The 21273-nt window shown below is 41.5% G+C and overlaps 1 protein-coding gene across 2 annotated transcripts in view; it reads left to right on the forward strand.

The window, feature by feature from the left end:
* Window positions 1–21273, forward strand: part of RNF8 (ring finger protein 8) — a 65443-nt gene that overhangs the window by 19170 nt on the left and 25000 nt on the right. For both annotated transcript variants that reach the window (XM_023734147.1, XM_023734148.1), the window contains exons 3-7: window positions 1049–1786; window positions 3995–4057; window positions 6564–6653; window positions 8502–8609; window positions 10583–10787. In XM_023734147.1, coding sequence (XP_023589915.1) covers window positions 1049–1786; window positions 3995–4057; window positions 6564–6653; window positions 8502–8609; window positions 10583–10787 — 1204 coding nt within the window. The remainder of the gene's footprint in view (window positions 1–1048; window positions 1787–3994; window positions 4058–6563; window positions 6654–8501; window positions 8610–10582; window positions 10788–21273) is intronic.

The raw sequence follows: 21273 nt of genomic DNA on the forward strand, positions 1-21273 counted from the left end.
ACACACACACACATATAATCTCATTTAATCCACACAAACACCATGAGGGAGATACTATTATTATCCCCCATTTTATAGATGTGGTAACTCAGGTATAGAGAGGTAAGAAACTTGCCCAAAGTCACACAGCCATTAAGTGATGGAACCAGATTTATAAACCCAGGCATTTGATTCCAGAATCCATATTCTTAACTCTTACAGTACAACTTAATTAAACCATAAGATAACATTTATCAAGCACCCATGTTGCCTGTGCTAAGTGTTTTGCATGCATTATCTCATTCCTCACAGGAACAGTATAAGGTAGGTACTGTACTATCCCCATTTTATGCATGTAACTGAGGCACAGAGAAGTCAAGTAAATTGCCTAAGGCCATACAACTGATAAGCCCTAGGTGTTGAAGTTGGGCTATGAACCCAAGTCTGTCTGACTCCAAAGCACAACCTCTTAACCACTATGCTGTATTGCCCATGGACCTCTGTTGGTATTAATTGGGTCAGATCCCATCTATAGTTCAACCCCAGTACAGGGTACTGGTACTCTCTTTATTGGCTTACATATACTGTGAAGTGCATTACTTATTTACCAGTGTGTTCCAGAGGCACATCCAAGGATAATACTTGAGTGATTTCCTGGCCAGGCCTACCTCATTAACCTCATCATTAGATGCTGCTTCCTTGACAAATAGCAGTTTTTCAGGCTTAGGCCATTGCCTCCAGTTTAGGCCAATAGGAGCTATTCAGTTTCAGCTCTCCTGTAGCACTGTCGCATTTGTTTGAGTAATTCATCCACCAGTAATGAGGTGATTCCTGCCTGTTAGAAAGGCAGTTCTCTGTGGAGGCATGAATGTGAAATACAGGTAAAAATCCAAAGCACTGTTTGAAGAATGTTGTTTCTAAGGATGGTGGTTTATGAACCTTTCTTTTCTATTTGTTCTCAAGGGTTTTCCTTCTGAAAAGGCAGAAGGTTTTGCAGCAGCAAGAGAGAAGTTTAATTCAGAGGAGGAAAATCATGAAGCTTATTTCATCTCTCTTTCCTTCTCCCTAGAGTCTGAATGGTGTTTGGCTGAACAGAGAACGTCTGGAACCTTTAAGGGTTTGTTCCATTCATAAGGGAGACCACATTCAGCTTGGTGTGCCTCTGGAAAATAAGGAGAATGCAGAGTATGAATATGAAGTTACTGAAGAAGACTGGGAGAGGATGTATCCCTGTCTTGCCCCAAAGAGTGACCAGATGATGGAAAAAAACAAGGGCTTGAGAACTAAAAGGAAATTTAGTTTGGATGAATTGAATAGTCTTGGAGCTGAAGGCCCCTCAAATTCAAAACCCAAAATAAGTGAAGTATTTTGTGAACCTGGTCAGCCAGTACAGTCACATGGGAATGATGAAGTAGCCAGTCAGCCCTCTGAATGTTCAAATCCTAAGATGACTTCTTATGAGCCCAGCAAGAAGACCACAGGGACTCATATTTACCTTGCCCCCCCAGGAGTTGTAGAGCTTCATCATAAGAAGCAGAAAGCTTCAAACCCTTCTGCATCTCAGAGCAGCTTAGAGCTGTTTAAGGTAACCATGTCTAGGATTCTGAAGCTGAAGACACAGATGCAGGAAAAACAGGTAGCTGTTCTGAATGTGAAAAAGAACCAAAAGGGGAACTCAAAAAACATTGTGACAATGGAGCAGGAACTACAGGATTTACAGTCCCAGCTGTGTGAAGAACAGGCCCAGCAGCAGGCGAGAGTGGAGCAGCTAGAGAAGACTTTCCAGGAAGAGGAACAGCATCTCCAGGTACCACCCAGGAGGGAGAGACAAGTGCCCTTCAGGGATGGGCAGGCCCTCGGTGAGCTTCTGGCCAGAAGCTTTCTGTTTCTGGGCCAGGGGCAGTAGATGGCATGGGACCAGAAGAGTTTGAGATGAGAGAAGGGGGTTGAGTAACAGGTTAAGGTTTCAGCATGCAGATGAGATCAGGAGCCAGAGTTGGGGTACCAAGATAGGGTACGGTGACCAGCAGAGTCAGCCAGGACATAACTGATCTTAGTATACAAAACTGAGGCAACTCAGAACCGAGGTAAATTCAGGGAGAAGGTGGATGAAGGTGAGGATGTCATGAAACCACAGTACACCCCATTTGAATCAGTGTTTCTCCTCATAAGTTTAGCTCTGTGGTCAGAGCCAAAGCAGTCCCGTGGCAGGTACAGGTCAGCTGGTTACTCTGTCCTCCTGGTACGTGGCTGCTTGTTAACTAGGAGGGTTAGTTAACTGTGTAGCTAGCCTAGGAAGTGGGAGGCTAGAAAGGCAGAGATGTTTTTGTTTCTGTCTTGAGCAGCCAGCAGGGTGGGGGACTGGCACACCATGACTCACTTGTTGGGTTGAGTGATGAGTGCCTTTAGAAGAAAGGTGAAATATTTACTGTCTTAGCTCTGTCAGGGTAAGACCAAATGAGTCCAAGTTGCTGAGCCGTTTGCTTAAATGACAAGCTCTCACAGAACTTCTAGGCTAGAGCTGATCCTGGGCTCTGCTCAAAATGTCAGTTCCTATCTGGCAGGAACCACGCATTTTACTCCCACCTAGTTGCTCAGGTAATGCTGAATGTCAAGAATTCCCCAGTGTTGACTTAGAACTAAGAAGGACCAAATCATGACTGGAGTAAATAAGCTTTTATCTTTTTGTTTAGGCTGCTCAGGGCAAGGAACAACCAGAAGTAGTGTTGGCTCATTTGTGAACAATTTGTAGATTTGGTTCTAATCTCTGCTATCCTCTTGTACTGGTAGTATTAGCAAAGGCCATGGATTAAATAGGGTAGACATAGGTTGCTTGTGTGTACATTTTTGCTTCTCTTATTCAGCCTGGACTAGTTCTTGAAATTAATAGAGGATGGTTTATCTTTACATATTTAGTATATCATACCTTCACCAGAGCAGAACTCTCTTTAAAGGCTAATGTATTTAGGAACAACAGTTAACTGTTAATTAGTATTTGTGGCTGCTCTGGGTACGCTTCAAGGTATAACTACAAAATCTTTTTCAGTACCAAAATGCTAAAGAAAGGCAAAAAGAATTGGTTTAGAGAACATGTATAAATTGTTCATAGTGGGGTATATCTAGTCCATTGTTTATTAGGTGCATTTCTGTCTGCCCACCAAGCCGTACGGATTTATCCTACCCATAGTACTTGCTGGGAAGCTCATTTAACCCTTGCTTCTGCACACAAATTTGTTTTGAGCACCTATGTTGCCTGGCACTATGCTTGGAGTTCTGGTAATTATAAGAATGCTCAATAAATAGTTTTTGCCATTAAGGAATTTATCTAGTTAAGGAGACAAGATGTATGCTACATATCAGAGAACAGTTTCAAGTCAATATATTCAGGTAGAGAACAATTTCAAATTGGCATAATAAATGTATTATGATTAGGTAAAGTAGGAAGGGAAGGGCCCAGATGTTCTTATGCAAGAGTGCTATTTGTCAGTTAATGATGATGTGGAAGGCACTCTGAAAGGGGCACATGGGGGAACTATAGCATAAGCTCAGGCAAGGAGGGAAAAAGAGCAGTTTATGGGCTAGAAGTGGTAGAGAGACTCAGAATGAGAGATGGGGTGGCTAGAATTGAGGGCAGAAACATGGTAGAGCTCATTAGTGCCAGCCTGGAGGATTCTATCTGAGTTTAGATATTTGGTGGCTCAGAAGCTCTCAGTTTACATCCTTTCGGAGTCATGGCATTAGTCATTGGACTTGCACTATTAGCCTAGGGTTTTCCAGAATAACCCTGAGTGGTGACTTAAAGGTGACAGCCCTGAGGTGTGCAGTATTTGAGCAGATAGCTCTGCCCAAATCCCTTATTACCAACAGCTTGAAGTAAAACGGGAGATTTTCTACCTGCTTCCTGTCCCCTGTTGTTTCCAGATGCTCATGCTAGCTGGTCTCTGCATGTTGCTGGATTTTGTACCTTTTTCCCCTCCCTGCAGGGAAACCTTCCATTTTGTTTTTGACTTTGCAGGGTTTGGAGGAGGAGCAAGGAGAAGATGACCTGAAGCAACAGCTGGCCCAGGCTCTGCAGGAGGTAACTTGTCTCTTGCCACTGTTCTTAGATAATAGTGGGCTGTAGAGTAGGGGGGCAGCCAAGCGCTTCATGGCCACTGGCTGCCTCTGCTGCTTAGCCCACACCTCTGCAGCATCTCCAGTCTGTAAACAGAGCAGATGGCAGCTGCTTTCACCATCAGGTCGGAGATTTGGAGCCTCACAGACATGCCAGACTGAAGCATGAAAACTTACATCTTCATCTGAGCAGACGTTGCTCTAGTGAAGATGGAGTGGAGCCTGTAGCAATTAGGAGGCTTTCTGGGGAAGTGGCTCCACTTCCACAAAGGTGAGGGCAACGCAGGGGAAATGTGAGCTGTGACTTGGCCACCAGCGCCTGCAAGGGCCTCCGTTACCTCACCACTCCTGATCTGTAGCCATCCAGAAACCATTCGAGAAAGTTCCAATTGAGCATTTTAGGTCAGATTGAGAGTGGACAGATTAACAGTTAGCAGAGCATACCGATTTACCGAAAAGGCCAAGATTCACAGGAATAATATTCTCCTAAAAGATTGCCTGTAATTTATCTCATTTAATTTGACTACTTACTTCTTTCATTTGATTGTTTTCATAAACACTGGCATCTTTAAAACTTGCTTTTGTCTTCGATCCTTTATGTATTATGATTAGTGGTTCAAAGCAATTTTAGTCAGGAGGTTAGTGGGATGGTTCAAATCTTCTTGAGAAAAGTGAGCAGAGCATTGGAATTTGTTCAGGGGAATTTATCCTCATGTTTGTTTATTGCTGCCTGCCTCCCACCCTCCTTACACCGGTCACAGTCGTGTATCACTGTAAGCATGAGAGGGGACCTCCCTTGATTTCCTGGAATGGTGCATAAACAGCCTTGGGAAAGAATTAGGTGAAAATTAATTCAATCTTTTTGGAATTTTATTTTCTGAACTTGTTTATTTTCTAGGGTGGGAGGGTAGGCGTATGCCCTATTTAGAGTTCTCAAGCATTATTAATATTCAGATATTGTTTTGAAATTGACTGGAAAAGAATAAGGGTCTGCTACTTGGAAATCCCCAAGGGATCATTGAGTACCCTGTACCCACAACTCCTCACCCTCTCCTTGGACAGGCAGGAAAGCATACCCATCATTTAGCATGGGGTGCTTGGCTAGTCTGCATTCAGTAGCCTAGAAAGTGATATTTTAAGGTCGTGATTCTATTCCAGTACACATGAGGGGCATGCCACTCTCTCAGCTGAAGCAGTGGTTGCTCTTTTGGTTCACCCTGCTGGTTCCTCTGAAGCTGTTCTCTTTTATTTACCAGGCCATTGTAAAAACTTGCATTTATATAGAGCAGAAAAAATTTTCTGAATGCTTTGATACCTGTTATTTTATTTTCTTATCAATGCTGAGTTAGGAAGGGCACCTGTTTTCCCATTTTATAGATGAGAAATTTTAGGCATGTAGATCTAATTAGTGGTCAAGATGAGGCCCCAGGCTTTCTGACATAACTGCTGTTTTTGAGACCACACATTTTAAAATTTGTTTCTTAAGTAATATCATCTCAAAAATACTTATACTCTACCTTCTTTTTAAAAAAAGGACCCTTTGTGGCACAGTGGTTAAGTGCTTGGCTGCTAACCGAAAGGTCAGTGGTTCGAATCCACCAGCTGCTCCACGGGAGAAAAGACCTGGTGATCTGGTCCCACAAAGATTACAGCCTTGGAAACCTTGTGAGGCAGTTCTGTTCTGTCCTGTAGAGTCGCTATGAGTCAGAATCGACTCAATGGCAATGATTTTTTTTTTCTTCTTTCTTTAAAAAAAGAATTTGAGGTGAGATTTTAAAGTATAAGCTATACTTAGGCATGAGGGAGCTCATAAATTATGTTTCCTAGAAGTGGAACCTCTTGATTTTGGTGTGGGTAGTTAGTCACCATGAATGTGCTGTTAGCTGTGAGGTATGCCAGCTTACAGAAGACACTGGTAGGGTTCAGGCAGCATTGCCTAATGAGCGTGTAGTATGTGAGCTATGGAATAGGTTAAAGATCTTTTTTTATTTCAATGAAAATTATTAGCTAGATTCTTTGAATCCCATTTTCCTTGATTATTTCTTAAAAGCTTCTCCCAGTGCTAGTTATCTCACAGTTATTTAGTAGTTCTTGAGCACTAGTTCCCAGAATTACTTGGGCAGCTTTAAAAAAAATACACATTCCTGGGCCCCAAGCCAAACCTATAGAATCAGACTCTGGAAGGCAACAGAAGTTCTTCAGTTGATTCAGATGGCCACTTGGATTGGGAACAGCTGTCCTAGAAGGACTAATGGATTTGATGGCCTCCCTTCCTCCCTGTTCCCTTTTCTGAAAAAAAGTAGGTAGGTAAGATGTCCTGAAGGAATGAAGGCATTATTTTGTAATTGCCAAGTCATTGATCCCTTGAGCCAAAGCCACTGGCTAGAGGGAGGGAGCAGGCGTGTGTGTGTGGCTAAAAGGAAGGGTGCAGTGTCAATCACCCTGAGCATGTTTCTGCTGTGTTTCTGCAGCATCGGTCTCTAATGGAAGAGCTCAATCGCAGCAAGAGGAACTTTGAAGCAATCATTCAAGCCAAGAACAAAGAACTGGAGCAGACCAAGGTACTGGAAAGGAAGATGGAGGTTTAGAATTTGGTTAGTACATGCAACTCAGCATTTTTGACAGTGCAAGGGTTGCTATCGTGAATGAAGAGAGAGATTATGGCTGCTCCTTGCCTCAGGGGAAATAATCTGTAAAGTTATTAAAGCCTCTCGAAGGTTCTGCCTGTAAGACAACATCTATTTTTTTCCCTCGTTCAGAAGTGAAATGCTGGGAATAAGTCACTCACATCCTGGGGTCTAGTCCTTTGTCTGTGGTAGTCGCTCCTTCTTAGTGTTTTACTGGCACAGACTAAGGAGTGGTATAGTCAAATAAAAAATAATTCATTCTGATGCATTCTTATAATTCCTTCCCACATCAGATCAGTGGAATTCTTAAATAAGGCTTATAAATTCAAATGCCCACCAGAGCCATACTGGTAATAGAATTGAGTGAAGTGGCCTGGGTGTAAGAACACAGTGGGGAACTGTGAAGACTGGCACATTAGAAAGGGGTGCTCGCCGCCTCATCCCCTCACTCAAGCAGCCTTTCTCTGCTGCAGCCAGTTGTTGCCATCCAGAAATGCAGGCCCAGTGCCGTCAGATCTTCTCATTTTTCCACCAAAGGTGGAAATCCAAATGTTTATGTGAAATATCCCAATTTTCAAATATTGGCAGTAAGTTCAGTTTTTGTTTTGTTTTTTAACACCATGAGGGCCAAACTAAACAAGTCTGCAGGCTGGATCCAGTCCACAGGTCACCAGTTTGCAACCTTTGACCTGGAAGTAATGCCTGAGTCTGACTGCATCTCTCATCCCCACCCCACATATAGACCTAGAGCCAAGTACAGACAGGAGGAGGAGACTTTTTCAGTTGGTTTGATATCCTTATCCTCTGTTTAAATCACGTAGTACCTTCTCCCCCAACCTCCAAGTGACCAACGCATCTTTTTTAACCCAGTGATTCATAAGTTTTCGGGCAACTCAGCTGTAGTTAGAAATGGGTCCAGACCCTGTTCACTGCCCTAAGCAGCCTGACAGTCTTTGCTTTGATTAAAAAACAAAAGATGAAGAAAAAAAAACCAACTCTTCAAACCTACCCTAGATAGTTTTTTCTCTCCCTCCCATTCAGGGGCTCCTGATGCCTTCTGTTTTGGGGATGAGGTGCTAACTTAGATAACTTTCTGACAAACATTCTTCTAGAGAGCATAGCTAGAATTCTCCGAAAAATGTCAGGTGTCCACAAGCAGTCTGACCTCTTGGGGAAAAACACAGGGGAATTGCACTGCAGATTTCTTCAGCAGTGGGCAGTAGCAAGCATCACAGAGCTTGGGGCCTGAAGGTGCTTTGAGAGGCCATCTCTCCAGCCTCTTGCCTCCAGGACATACAGGAATTAGTCCTATTTCACAGAAAAGACTAATTCGGGCCTTCTGCTTCTGTGTAGTGATCTTCATGTCTTTCTCCTTGTCTAGTGCATTCTTAGTTGTTTAGGATGATTTTATGTCATCTCTGAACTGCAGGTTGCTGTAGGGTACTTAATGTCTTATTCTGGTCTTGGGTGGCTGGTAGGGTTGGTATGCCACCTCTAGTTTTTCTCATTTCGTTAATTTTGAGGAAGGAGACAGAAGCTACAATGCAAATACTGAAAAAGAGGGGAGAGGAAAGAAAGGAAGTCAGTTCCCTGTATTAGAAAGCAGTTCTGAGAAACAGTAACCCTTAGGGAAAGTGTTTTCGTCTTGTCTTGCTGTGCCAGAATGAATTTTTAATTTAGACTCCTTCTGAATCCTATTCCAGACAATTAACCCTGCTCCCTGGCCTGTTTTGCATTCTATTGGCTCTCCTGAATGACAGGTGGGGTTGTGTGTCTTTGCAGGAAGAGAAAGAGAAGGTACAAGCACAGAAAGAGGAAGTTCTTAACCACATGAATGACGTGCTAGAGAATGAGCTCCAGTGTATTATTTGCTCCGAATACTTCATTGAGGTAATTATAAACACAGTAGCTCACCCCTTCTCACCCTCCCGACTCTGAATGGAGCCTGGGCTTCACATGCTGCATCTGCAACAGGAAAAAATTCTGAAGAGATTTTTCTTGCAGAAACTTATTGTAGCCCTTGGATGTCAAAGTGACCCCTAGAGATGGCAGCTTGTCATTTGTTTTTGTAGTCTTCTTTCTCCTTACTGTCCTTTTTCTTATTTTATTTGTTCTTGAATATTTATTGGGTATAATTAACGTTTTTAGCCACAATAAAGCCTTTATTTCTTTGTTGAGGACCACATGGCATTAGATTTTTGAAGTATCAGAATAAAGCTGCTCAGTAAAGTGAGTCTTTCTTTACTCCGAATGGGCTCTGTGCCAAGAGCATGTATTTAGTGTAGCCTTTTAAACAAGGCAGTAAATGTGGTTGATGTATGGTCACTTTGGAGATTTCAGGGCCAAGTTGAACATAATTTTAGGGATTGTAAGGCTCCTTGTGAAAATGAAACATCTCTGTACTAAGTTACCCTTTGTTATCCTGTCATGTTTTTGCACTATTTTTCATAAAATTCTACCATTTGTGACCAGTTCGTCTTAGTTACCCTTTGTTATCCTGTCATGTTTTGGCACTGACTATTTTTCATAAAATTCTACCATTTGTGACCAGTTCATCTTGGACCACAAGTATTAAAACTCAGGTTGTTAAACGACTGTGTTTCAGACTCCTTTAAAAAGGGAAACACACACATACACTGCTTCCTTTTCTCAGGAAGTGTTTAGGGAGGCTAGATGTAAAAGCCTTCTGAAAAATCCCTCCTGGGCAGACCTACTTCCCTACGTTAGAGAAACTCAGTGTTGTTTGACAGTGCTGTGGACTCTGTAGAGAGACACAAGGAAAAGAAGGTTGGACTGGGTGATAGGTTAGCCAGCCTGGGGCATCTGCACATACATATGAGGCGCAAACAACTTGACCTGTGTTTTGTTTACAGCATACTGCCTGACCTACACTACCAGTCTCAAAAGTCAGCATTGGAAAGATATTTCATTTTAATCAGGCAGGATTTTAGTCCTGTTTATAAGAATTGATCTCTTACTATAAATAACACGTCTCCTCGTTTTCTAGCTTTCTGGGCTCAACTTGGCATTTGAAAAATACTTAATTTCTGTGTTATTTTCCACTGCTACCCCAAAAGCAGGAATGAAGATGTTTGAGCCTCAGAGAAAGTTGTATCATAGGAGATGTGCATAAACATGAGTAATGAAGAGAATGGTTTATATTCTCTTCTTGGGAGAGGAAAGGACTCTGGGAGATATCTAACCAGAGGGATTGTGCAGAGGACCCCTTGAGTCCAAGCTTCCTTTTGCTTTCTCTCTCATCAGAGGCACGTTTACTTACGGGTTTAGGCACTGTCAGTGAACCCTTTACGTTTTTCACATTTTTTAGTTCCTTTTCCTCCTAGCCGTTTACATTTATTTAGTTAGTTTCTTTAGAGATGATGCCTCCTACCATTCTGTTCTATTCTGAGTAGTCAGTATGTGCTCCCCTTCGAGGTTCTAGTTCAGCATTATTAGCAGGGCATAAATTTGTTTCTCATAAGAGAATTAGTGATGTATTTGTACTACAACATTCACATACTTACTCATTCTTCTTGTGTCCGGTGACATTTGTTTGCAAGGTGGCTAGTTTGCGTCGGTAGTTTGGTCTGAGTTGATGGAAAAAAACAGACAAAACATTCTCCCTGGGGCCTGAATCCATGATCTTAACTTTGAGAAAGGAGGAAATGAACCGTTTAATATAAAGCTTAACTTTCCAAACCCCAAAGATGATTCTAATGCCCTTCGTAAGCCCTCCAGATGTGATCGTGTTTAACTTCCTCTTTGGCCTTGGAAGTTAGCTCCCATCCTAGCTTTGAGATCACAACCGCCCCAGGAAAGTAAGCATGACATTTCTGATGTGTGTGTTCACATTGTCATTGTAGGCTGTCACCTTGAGCTGTGCCCACAGTTTCTGCTCCTACTGTATCAGTGAATGGATGAAACGGAAGATCGAGTGCCCCATTTGTCGGAAGGACATCACATCCAAAACTCACTCCCTAGTTCTGGACAATTGCATTAGTAAGATGGTAGATAATCTGAGCTCAGAAGTGAGAGATCGACGAATTATCCTCATTAGGGAACGAAAAGGTGAGTGGTTATGAGCATACCAACTCCTCAGCAAAGGACTTACTTATTTTCAGACTTTGATAGATGTATAAGGTACTTTCCATAGTACTTTTACCTATAATTATATTGCTTAATTCCCTCAATCTTGTGAGATAGTCAGGAAGGTGGTGGGTGATTTACCATTTAAGAAAACTGAGGCCTAGGGAGATAAAGCAACTTATCCATTCTTACACCGCAAGGTAGTTGTATTAGTTTCTTAGGGTTCCATAACCAAGTTCCACGAACTAGGTGGCTTAAAACAACAAAAATTTATTCTCTCACAGTTCTGGGGACTAGAAATCTGAAATCAAGGTGTTGGCAGGGACCCATACTCTGAAGGCTCTAAAGGAGAATCCTTCCTAGCTTCTGGTGGCTGCCAACAATTCTTTGCATTCCTTGGCTTGTAGCTGTATCACTCCAGTCTCTGCCTCCATCATCACATGGTCTTCTCTGTGCATCTGTTTGTCTCTAAATCTCTCTCTCCTTATAAGGATACCAGTCATCTTGGATTTAGAGCCCATCCTAGTCCAGTATGGCCTCATCTTAACTTGATTATATCTACAAAGACCCTATTTCCAAATAAGGTCACATTCACAGGTACTGGGGGTTCAGACTTGAACATGTCTTTTTGGGGGACATAATTCAACCCATAACAGTAGTCTAGCCATTTTCTATTGTTTTATGTTCTCAAAAAGACCAAGGATAGCTGTTAAGGTCATCTTCCTTTATAGTTCATCATGTCATGAAGAGTTAATATCCCTCCTCTCTTCTAGGCCCCAGGTAGTTTCTCCTTTCCTAACTTTTTTTCATACGGCCAGATTTTTTACTTAACTCCTTTAGTGGGCAAAGATGTGGGACCAAGTTCACTCAGTGAGTCATAGCTCATCATCTAGGGAAAGAACAGGAAGAGTCTTGGGCTGAGTATGTGGGGAGAACTGAAGATAGCAAAACTGGGAGAGTATTCCAAGAATGCACTACTAATAGGAATGGAGGGGAGAATTGGGCAGGTAGAAAATTGCTCACATGCCCTTCCAAAGATGTTAGGATTCCTGGACAGCTAATTTTCTTGCCAAAAAATAACTCCTATGCTTTACCTTAAATTTTCCCAATTGGAAATTTATTTAATAGTTTTATCTTTTAAATTGCAAATGCCCCTGGAGAGATTAAGGAGACTTTCTGTCTATAGCCCCTTTTACTCTGGGAGCAATTGGGTCCTTTGGGTGTGAGCCAGTAGCCAGCTGGGTATCCATCTAAGCATACATGTGGTCTAGACTTTTTAGCTTCATAATGACTGAAGTCACAGTGGGATCAAATCCAAGCCCCACTAAAATCCAAGTAGGATTTGCTTTCCCTTCTAATACATTGCTTAACTCTTTGAAAATGAGAGCATGAAGGCATTCACGTATGTTATCACTGTATTATACACTCCAGTACAAGTTAAAAGTCCCTGACCTTGAGTCATTTCTTTTCTAAATCAAGAGGCAGTGTACCACCTGGATTTAATAACGAGTCTAGTTAGTATATAAACCCAGAGTGAAGGATGGAGGCCCCTCAGATCAGCATGATTCAGTCAGAGGCTTTACAGTTGCGTGCTGGAGCAGAGGGTAGAACTCTGTGTTAGAAATGGGAGTACCATTCTTATGTCATTGTTATTGTTAGGTACCGTTGAGTCAGTTCTGACCTGTAGCAACCCTGTGTACAACAGAGCAAAATGCCACCCAGTACTGCATGATCCTCACAATTGTTGTTGTGCTTTGAGCCTATTGTTCCAGCCACTGTGTTGTTCCATCGCCTTGAGGGTCTGCTTTTTCGCTGATCCTCTGCTTTACCAAGCATGATGTCCTTCTCCAGGAACTGATCCCTCCTGATAACATATCCAAAGTATGTGAGATGAAGTTTCGCTATTCTTGCTTCTGAGGAGCATCCTGGCTGTACTTTTTCCAAGACAGATTTGTTAGTTCTTCTGGCAGTCCATGGTATATTCAATATTCTTCAGCAGCACCATAATTCAAAGGTGTCAATTCTTTTTTGGTCTTCCTTATTCATCGTCCAGCTTTCGCATACATATGAGGCGATTGAAAATATCCTGACTTGGGTCAGGCGCACCTTAGTCCTCAAAGTGACATCTTTGCTTTTCAACACTTTAAATAGATCTTTTATACCATTCTTATATTATTACCTTATCTACTTCAGTTGTCTTTGCTGTAGTGAATGTTTTTGGCATGTAGTGGTCTAGTATAAAGGAACTCCTGACTTATAAATGGATTATGTTCCCAAAGAAAGAAAATGTTTCATCTTATTCTTTTATTGGCTTTCTTCCTTTCTCCTACTTTAAAAAAAAATTTTTTTATGTGATAAAATAATATATAATGAAAAGTTTTCCATTTTAACTGTTTTTAAGTGTACAATTCAGTGACATTACATTCACCATATTGTGCAAACTTCATCACTGTCCATTTCCAAAAGTTTTTTATCACCCTAAACAGAAACACAGTACCCCTTAAGCAATAACTCTCCACTTCCCTCTCCCACCAGCCGCTGGTAACCACTATTAAACTTAAGTCTCTCTGCATTTGCCCATTCTAGATATTTCATATAAGTGGGATCATACAATATTTGTCCTTTTGTGCCTCATGTATTTCACTCAGCATAATGTTTTCAAGGGTCATCCAACTCATACATGTATCAGAACTTCATTTCTCTTTGTGGCTGAATAATGTTTTTTATACATTCCTCTGTTGGTAGACACAGGTTGTTTCTACCTTTTGGGTATTGTGAATAATGCTGCCATGAACATTGGTGTATAAGTATCTGTTTGAGTCCTTGCTTTCAAGTCTGTTGGGTATGTATATACCTAGGAGTGGAATGGCTGGGTCATATGGTAATTCCATGTTTAACTTTTTGAGGAACCGCCAGACTATTTTCAGTAATGGCTGCACCATTCATTTTATATTCCCACCAGCAATGCACAAGGGTTCTGATTTTTCCACGTCCTTGACAACACTTGTTATTTTTTCTTTTTCTGATAATAGCCATGCTAGTGGGTGTGAAGTCGTATCTCATTTTGATTTGCTTTTCCCTAATAACTAATGATGCTGAGCATCCCTTTGCCTTTCTCTTGAGTTGGGTCCCCTGTTTTCTTCCTCTTTCTTGGTTTGATGGGTTGATGTGGTGGAATATGTCCACCATTCATGTCCACCTACCCAAGAAGGGATGCATTGGATGTAAAATTTTGAGATCTTGAATATTGGGAATATCTTTATGTTCTCTCATATTTGTTTGGTAGTTTAGCTGGGTATAGAATTTGTGCTAGGAAATTGTTTTCCCTCTGAATTTTGAAAGCATTGCTCAGTTGTCTTACAGATTCTAGTGTTGGCACCAAGAAATCTAATGCTATTCTCATTCCCAGTCATTTTGATGTAATCCAGTTTTTCTCTCTGGGAGCTTTTAGAATTTTTCTTATCTTTAGTATTCTGAAATTTTATGATGATATGCCTTCATGTGTTCTCTTTTCAGTCATTGTATGAAACATTCTATGGGTCCTTTCAATCTGGAAACCCATATTCCTCAGTTTTGGGAAACTTCTTTGATAATTTCTCCTTCTGCCACTACTGTTAGTTGAATTTTGGGCCTCTTGAACTAATCCTTTAATTTTCTTATCATTTCTCTCCCCATATTTCATCTATTTGTCTTTTTATTTTACTTTTTATGAGATTTCCTCAATTTTAATTTCCAGCCTTCCTGAGGAATTTATTTCTGTTCTCATTTTTAATTTTCGAGAGCTCATTTTTAAATTCTCTCTCTGTTTCTTTTTTATCCTGCTCTTGTCTCCTGGGTGCAATATTTTATCTTTCAAGGATATTAATTTAAGTTTTATTTAATTTCTTGCAATGTCCTTTTCTTCTGGGTTCCTTTTTGTTAATTTTGATTTATTTCTTTGATGTTAGGGGTATTCCTCAAATATCTGGTGATCTTTGGCCATCTGATCCATATTTAAGAGTGAGAAACTAAATGCTGGTTGGAGCGCTATATGCTTGGGCAACACTTGCCAACCATGGGGCTTCACTATAGAATAATCAGTCAAGACCCTGCTCTTTTGTTGTGGGGGAGGGGTTTCCAACTGAGAGTGCTTTTGGGTCTTCTCTCTTGATTTGATTAGTTTCCTCAGAGTTGAATATTCCAGTCTTCTGACCTAGGGATAGAGGGGATGGCAGAGGGTAGAATAAGACAGGTTGGCAGGGCTAAGTAGGGGAAGGAGGATAGGCCATGTATATATGTGTTTTTCTTTCCCACTTTTTGCTATGTGGGCTTTTACTTAGTTCCCCCATTTTTAGTAAGGCCACCTTACCTTCCTTCCCTGTTCTCTCCAGCCAAAGCAATGCCTGCTATTCCCGAGTCTAGAGCCTCTGATTCAATGTCTGCAGACAGGAAGCCCCCAGTCTTCTGTTGGCATAGAGGAGGGTACAATTTTTCCTGTTGTTTGTGTTAAGTGGGAAGTGGGGGGTCTAGGGGTCTAAGTGCTCCTTAGAAAGATTTTCAGCCAATCTGCTTCCAAGCCACACCTTCACCCACTTCCCCTCAAAGTCATACATGTACATCCACGTAGGCTTAGGTTTCAGCTTTTTCAAGTCTGCTGAGATATCTTTGTCTGCTGTGGCCTCCTCTGTTGTTTGTTCTGTTTTTTAGAATGTAATGCCTTTTTTTATTTACTATTAGTTGAGTGGCATTTGGGAGGGAGCAGAGATTAATGTATAGATTCGATACATCTTTTGAAGTGGAAGTACTTTTTCTGTCCTTTCTTATAAAAATACTTTGCTACCAAACATTCAAAACAATTCAAAAATATTAAAATAAAAAGTATAAGGTTTAACTCTCTAGCTCTTAAGTCTACTCATCAGAGATATCCACTGCTACAGTGCTTTTTTTCCTAATAGAATATTTAATTCTAGGCTATTCCTGAATGGATGTGGATTAAATGTTACATATTTATAATTAAAGACAAAAGAAAACACTAGTAATTTTTTGTAGATCCTTTGTCTTTATTCAATTCATCAAACATTTGCTGAACATCTGTTCTTTTATTTTTAAACACTATTGTGTTTTCAGTGAAGGTTTACACAGCAGTTTAGGTTCCCATTCAGCAATTTCTGCACAGGTTGTTCAGGGACATTGGTTAAGTCTTCATAATGCGTGAACATTCTCGTTATTTCCATTCTGGTTCTTCCGTTTCCATTAATCTGGTTTCCAAAGTAGAGTGAAATGTTTTCTTTACCTTGAATGTTTTCTGAAGAAGGAATGATTTAGTTAAGGATGAATAAATAAGGTATATGGAGACTTATGTGAAGTGTCTAAGAGATAAAAGATTTTATGTTGGCACTTTTATAGTTAATTTCATCTCACAGTATATGTGTGACTTCAGTTTTTCTTGATACAGCTGTCACTTAGCTCTCTTGATAAGATCACATTTTTACCATGATGTGGATAACTTTTCTTTATATATGCATTTTTTTCATGACTAGATAATACATGTATATGGTACAAAATTCAAAAGGTTCAAAATAGCCAACGGTGAAAATTCAGTCTCTATCCTATGCTTGCCCCTTAGTTCTCCTCCTTGAGAGCAACTATTTTTATCAGTTTCTCGTACATCCTTCTAGGGATATTCCCTGAAATGTGGTGTGTATGTGTTTTACACAAATGATAGTACACTATATACACTCTTCTATACTGTGTTTACTTAATGATGTCTTTTGAAGTTCTTCTAAATCAGTGTGTAGGAGCATCATCATTTTTTAAATAATTTCATAGTTTTTCATTATTTGGCTGTACCATAATTTAATTAGCCAGTCTCCCATTGATAAATGTTTAAGTTGCTTTCTGTCTTTTGTTATTAAAAAAACAAATGCTTTAACAAATATTTTATACCCATGTCATTTTACAAACATGTGAGTCCTGGCTATAGGGTAAATTCTAGAAGTGAAATTTTTAGGTCAGTGGGTAATTTTAATAGATACTGCCAAATAGTTTTTCAGAGAAGTGGTACCAGTTTATAATCTCACCAACAATATGTAACCATACCTGTTTCCCACACCCTTACCAACATAGTGTAGTCTCAAACTTTTTGATCTTTCCAATCTAATAGTAAGAACAGGATTTTTTTTAACTCTTAGGAGTTAGATTGAGTACCTTTTTCTATGTTAAAAGTATTTCTTCTTCTGTGAACTGTCTGTTTATATTTTTTTGATCATTTTTCTATTTAGTTATTGGTTTTTTCTTATAATATTAAGGGGTCCTTTATAAAATTAGCACTTGTGACATGAGGTGCAAATCTTTTTTCTCTCAAGTGTTTGTTGCTTTTTTACTTCGTAGGGGGTTTTTCCCCTTGCATACATTTTAATTTCCCTTTTATGGCTTCTAGGTTTTAAGGTGTACCTTTTGACAGTCCCTGCCCTGGTGGCACAGTGGTTGAGCATTTGGCTGCTAACCGAAAGGTTGGCAGTTCGAGTCCAACAGCCACTCCTTGGAAACTCTATGGGCAGTTATCCTCTGTCCTATAGGGTTGCTATGAGTCACAATCAACTTGATGGCAATGGGTTTTGACATCCAGATAGGTATGAATAGGGGAAAAGAGAGTCATATAAATGATTCTTGAGCTAAGGAAGAAGTGGAAGAGATCAGAAAGCATAAATGGAGTTAAAGATAAGAAATGTGTGAGAACAAGTTGAGGTAGAATTAACCTCAGCTATTCGATTAGCGGGTAAGTGGGGGTTTAAGTGTGTATGCCTTGGTGGAACAGGCAGCAGGATAAAACAGATTAGAAACACACTGTTAGTTTGCTGTGCTGATCACTAGATGGTGCTGTTGCTCAAGACAGTTTGGTTGCAGTCCAGATGTTGCAAAAACCTTGGGTTGGGTACACAATGAATTTTGAATGGAATGTGTGCAAGTCAGAGACTCACAACTTGGAAAATGCCTGAAAAAAAAAAACACAGATACAGGTTCTATCAATAACATTCACAGCTTAATTACACAAATTGACATAATGTTAAGCCAAAAAGATATAAATATAATCTCACTGTTGTATTATTGGGTATTATATGTATTTACTAAGAAGTCTCCCAGTCAGAAAGAGTTTGGATCAAGGGATTAGCGAAGGGATAGGTAAGTCTCCCTAGTGAACCACACCATAGTGAATATCTGTTCATTTAACCAAGTGATCTAGTCACACTTGTGTCCTGCTGTGTTGAGGGTTGCAGAGAGCCACTCTGCTTGAGACTGAGTGTCCCTGTGGCAAAAGAATGTGTCCTCGGACAAAGCGCAAGGAAGCTAATGGATTGAAAGATTTAGTTGTTGGGCAGGGATAAGAGTGCATAGAAGCAGGGTAGTAGATATGATTATGTTCACCCCCTTTAATAGTCCAGTAAAGTGCTACCTTCTGGGAAAGCTTCAGAGCCAAATTGTTGTGATGTCAATTGGCTTCACATAGTAGGTCAGTCAAAGGAGAAGAACCAGAAACTCACTGCCCTTCCAGGGGCTGCCATCAGTAACCTATGTTCATGTGTGTCTTGGATGTACCTTTCTTTAAGTCCAGAGAAGCTTGAAGGCTTAAAGGCCACACTGCTAAGAATAGAGTCTTCTGTCCACTGTTTCCTGTGTCCTAGCCCTTCAATAGATGTCAGCAACTTTGAATAGGGCCAGGAATCTGATGCTGATGTAGAAGTGGCTCTGCTATGAGCCTGACCTTGATTGGTCAGCCAGAGCTGAGGCAGCAAGCTTGTCACAGAGCCGGGTGGTGCGGGTGTCGAGCAGGAAGTGTGCTTGAATGGGTTATGCCCAAGGAAGACATTGTGACCTGTGAGAGGGTGGGGTGGCCTGCAGTTAGTTCACGGGAACCAAAGTGTTTTCCATTTTTCTGACAGCTGTGTGCTATTGGATTTTGTTCCCAGTTTTGAGCCCCTACAGATTTTTCCCTCCAAGAGCTACCTGATTCTGGCAGAATTTCATTGCTTTTCCTCTCCACTGCCTTCACTTCACAAGCATTTATAGGAACACTACACTAGGCATCAGGATAAAGAGATAAATAAGACATCATCTGAGTCCTCATGGCACCCATGGTCTAGTGGAGGAGATAGATCGTCAAGTAGGTGGTGTGATGAGTTCCACAACAGGGTGCTGTGAAACTGCAAAGAAGGGGCACTTAGTTTGGCCTGGGCCAAATTAATTTTTTTAATTAATTAATTTTTTCCTGAGGAAAAGCTTCACAGAGGAAGTGACTTTCAAACTAAGCCTTAAAGGTTCCCTAGGTGAGTAGCTTTCCAAACAGAGGAAATGACACAAGCAAAGCACAGAGGCATGAGAAACAGTGACCTGTACCTAGTATGCCCTCTCCTGTGGCCCACACAAGACTTAATGTCCACATGGTGTCAGAGTAGTATGAGGACAGCCACAAGGCTTAGGAAGTATTCATTGAGGACTTGTGAATGCTGTCTTTTTTATTCTCCCTTCCCTTTCTGAGAGAGGCAGTGGCCTGGGAGCAGCAGATCTGACCCAAGGTCAGGTTATGGTCTGTAAGCTGAAGTGTGCTAGGTCTGCATAGGAGTTGGGGACACCCACATGCTTTTTTTACCCAGCCCACTGACAAGGTTCCTTCTAGCTGGTCCAAGCACGGTGGATAGCTTCATGAAGCATTGGAAAGGGAAAGAAGCACTCCACGTCCTAAGTTTACCTCTGAGTTCCCTAACACGCAGCTAATTCTGCAGGGTAAGTAGCAACAGGCCCCCCTTTTCTCTCCAAAGGGTAGAGATGGTACCTCTCCACCTTTTTGGTAACACTGAGAAGCAAGCTACACTTGAGACTGAATTGGCTGCCAGTAGTTTTGGCATCAGTCTCAGTTTCTGCAGTTATCGCGGCGAGTGCAGCTTTGAGATGTTCTCTAGAGACAGACAGATGGTTCTGGGGCCTGCCTTAGGGAATGCCATGTCAGGGCCATCAGCAGCTTCACTAGGCTGCAGTGTGGGGTTTACAGAAAATTTGCAGTTCAAAGACCAACCTTTCTTGCATATCCCATGGCCAACTGAAAGCTGGTTTAATCCCCAGTGCATGGGAATTTTAAAACTGACCAAATTTTGGATCTGGGAACTAGAATTGGCAAGCCCGTAATTGTCAAAGTTCTGAAATTGTGGCATGGCCATTTTCCTCCTGGGCATGGGTTGCTCTTATCATGAGTCTTGGTTCATAGAGGGAGGCCTGCCTGTCTGTGGCAGCATGGGGTTGTCCACCCAGACAGTCCTGTGCTCTGATGTCACCAAGAGCAGCACCCCCCCCCACCCCACCCAGCCTCGTCAGCTGCTTGTTGTCTTGAAGTTTCACATCCAAGTGGGAGGAGTAATGCCTCATGATTGATAAGCCATTGATTTGTTGTAAACTCTGTGAGGGCCAGATTACACAGAGGAGAGGACAGAGGTGAGAATGATAGGTGCCAGATCTTGTGTTGGAGAAAGGATGCTCTGGAGCTGGGACAGATAAGGAGCATTCAATAAATGCTTGTCATATGAGTAATCGTGGCTCTCTGGAATATTGACATGAGATTTTTCTGAAGAGAAGAGTTTCTTTGACATCGTGTATAGATGATCTCCCTCTGGAGCTGGTAAGGTAAGGGAGCAGATTCTTCTGTCAGCTGCTTCCCCCTCCCCCATTTGTTCTGTTCTCATTAGATGTTGGTTGGTTGACAAGAGTGTTAAACGCTCATTTTTTGCTTTGGGTTGCACTCAGAAAAGAATAAAGCAAATGATCCAGAAATGAAATCTCGTTGGCCCTTTAGAACAGTGATTTTCAACCCAGGGCCTTTTTCAAACTACCTTCCCCACCTCCCTTGCTACTACAGTGCTGAACCAAGGTTACTAGTGAGAGTGTGCCATGGCCTTCAGGTGAGCCGGGGTGAGGAGAAAGGTTTGTGTACCACCGTTTTTGCGAATCTGTGAGACAAAGGCCCCTCCAGAGTTTGGGGTCCGTGGGAAGATTGGCCCAGGTCAGGCCACATGGCCTGTGGCTCTTGCCAGCTTCCCGTAGGCCAGGAGGGTGGTCTAGACACAGGGCAGGAGAAACCTCTGAAGAAAGCATCCACCTGCCCACCTGGAAGGCTCTCCCTGATAGTGTCTGTCCCGCTTGGCTGGAAGGCAGAGGAGTATAGCAGCAGTAACAGTGCCTAGCACATCGAACTCATCCAGAGAGAATACTTGTTAGCAAGTGCTTTTAATCTACCCAGAGGGTCATATGCATGAAGTTAACATTCCTTCCGGCCCACCTTGTGTAGGACAATGTCTAAGGGGAACTAGCTGTCAGCAAGGTTGGAGTGGGGGTGTTCCCATGCCTGTACTCAAATAGTATATACCACTGTGCTCTATACAATTTTTTTTTTTTTTTAATATTTTATTGTACTTCAGGTGAAGGCTTACAGAACAGATAGTTT

This window comes from Trichechus manatus, unplaced genomic scaffold, assembly GCF_000243295.1.
Source record: "Trichechus manatus latirostris isolate Lorelei unplaced genomic scaffold, TriManLat1.0 scaffold00065, whole genome shotgun sequence".
Taxonomy (NCBI): domain Eukaryota; kingdom Metazoa; phylum Chordata; class Mammalia; order Sirenia; family Trichechidae; genus Trichechus; species Trichechus manatus.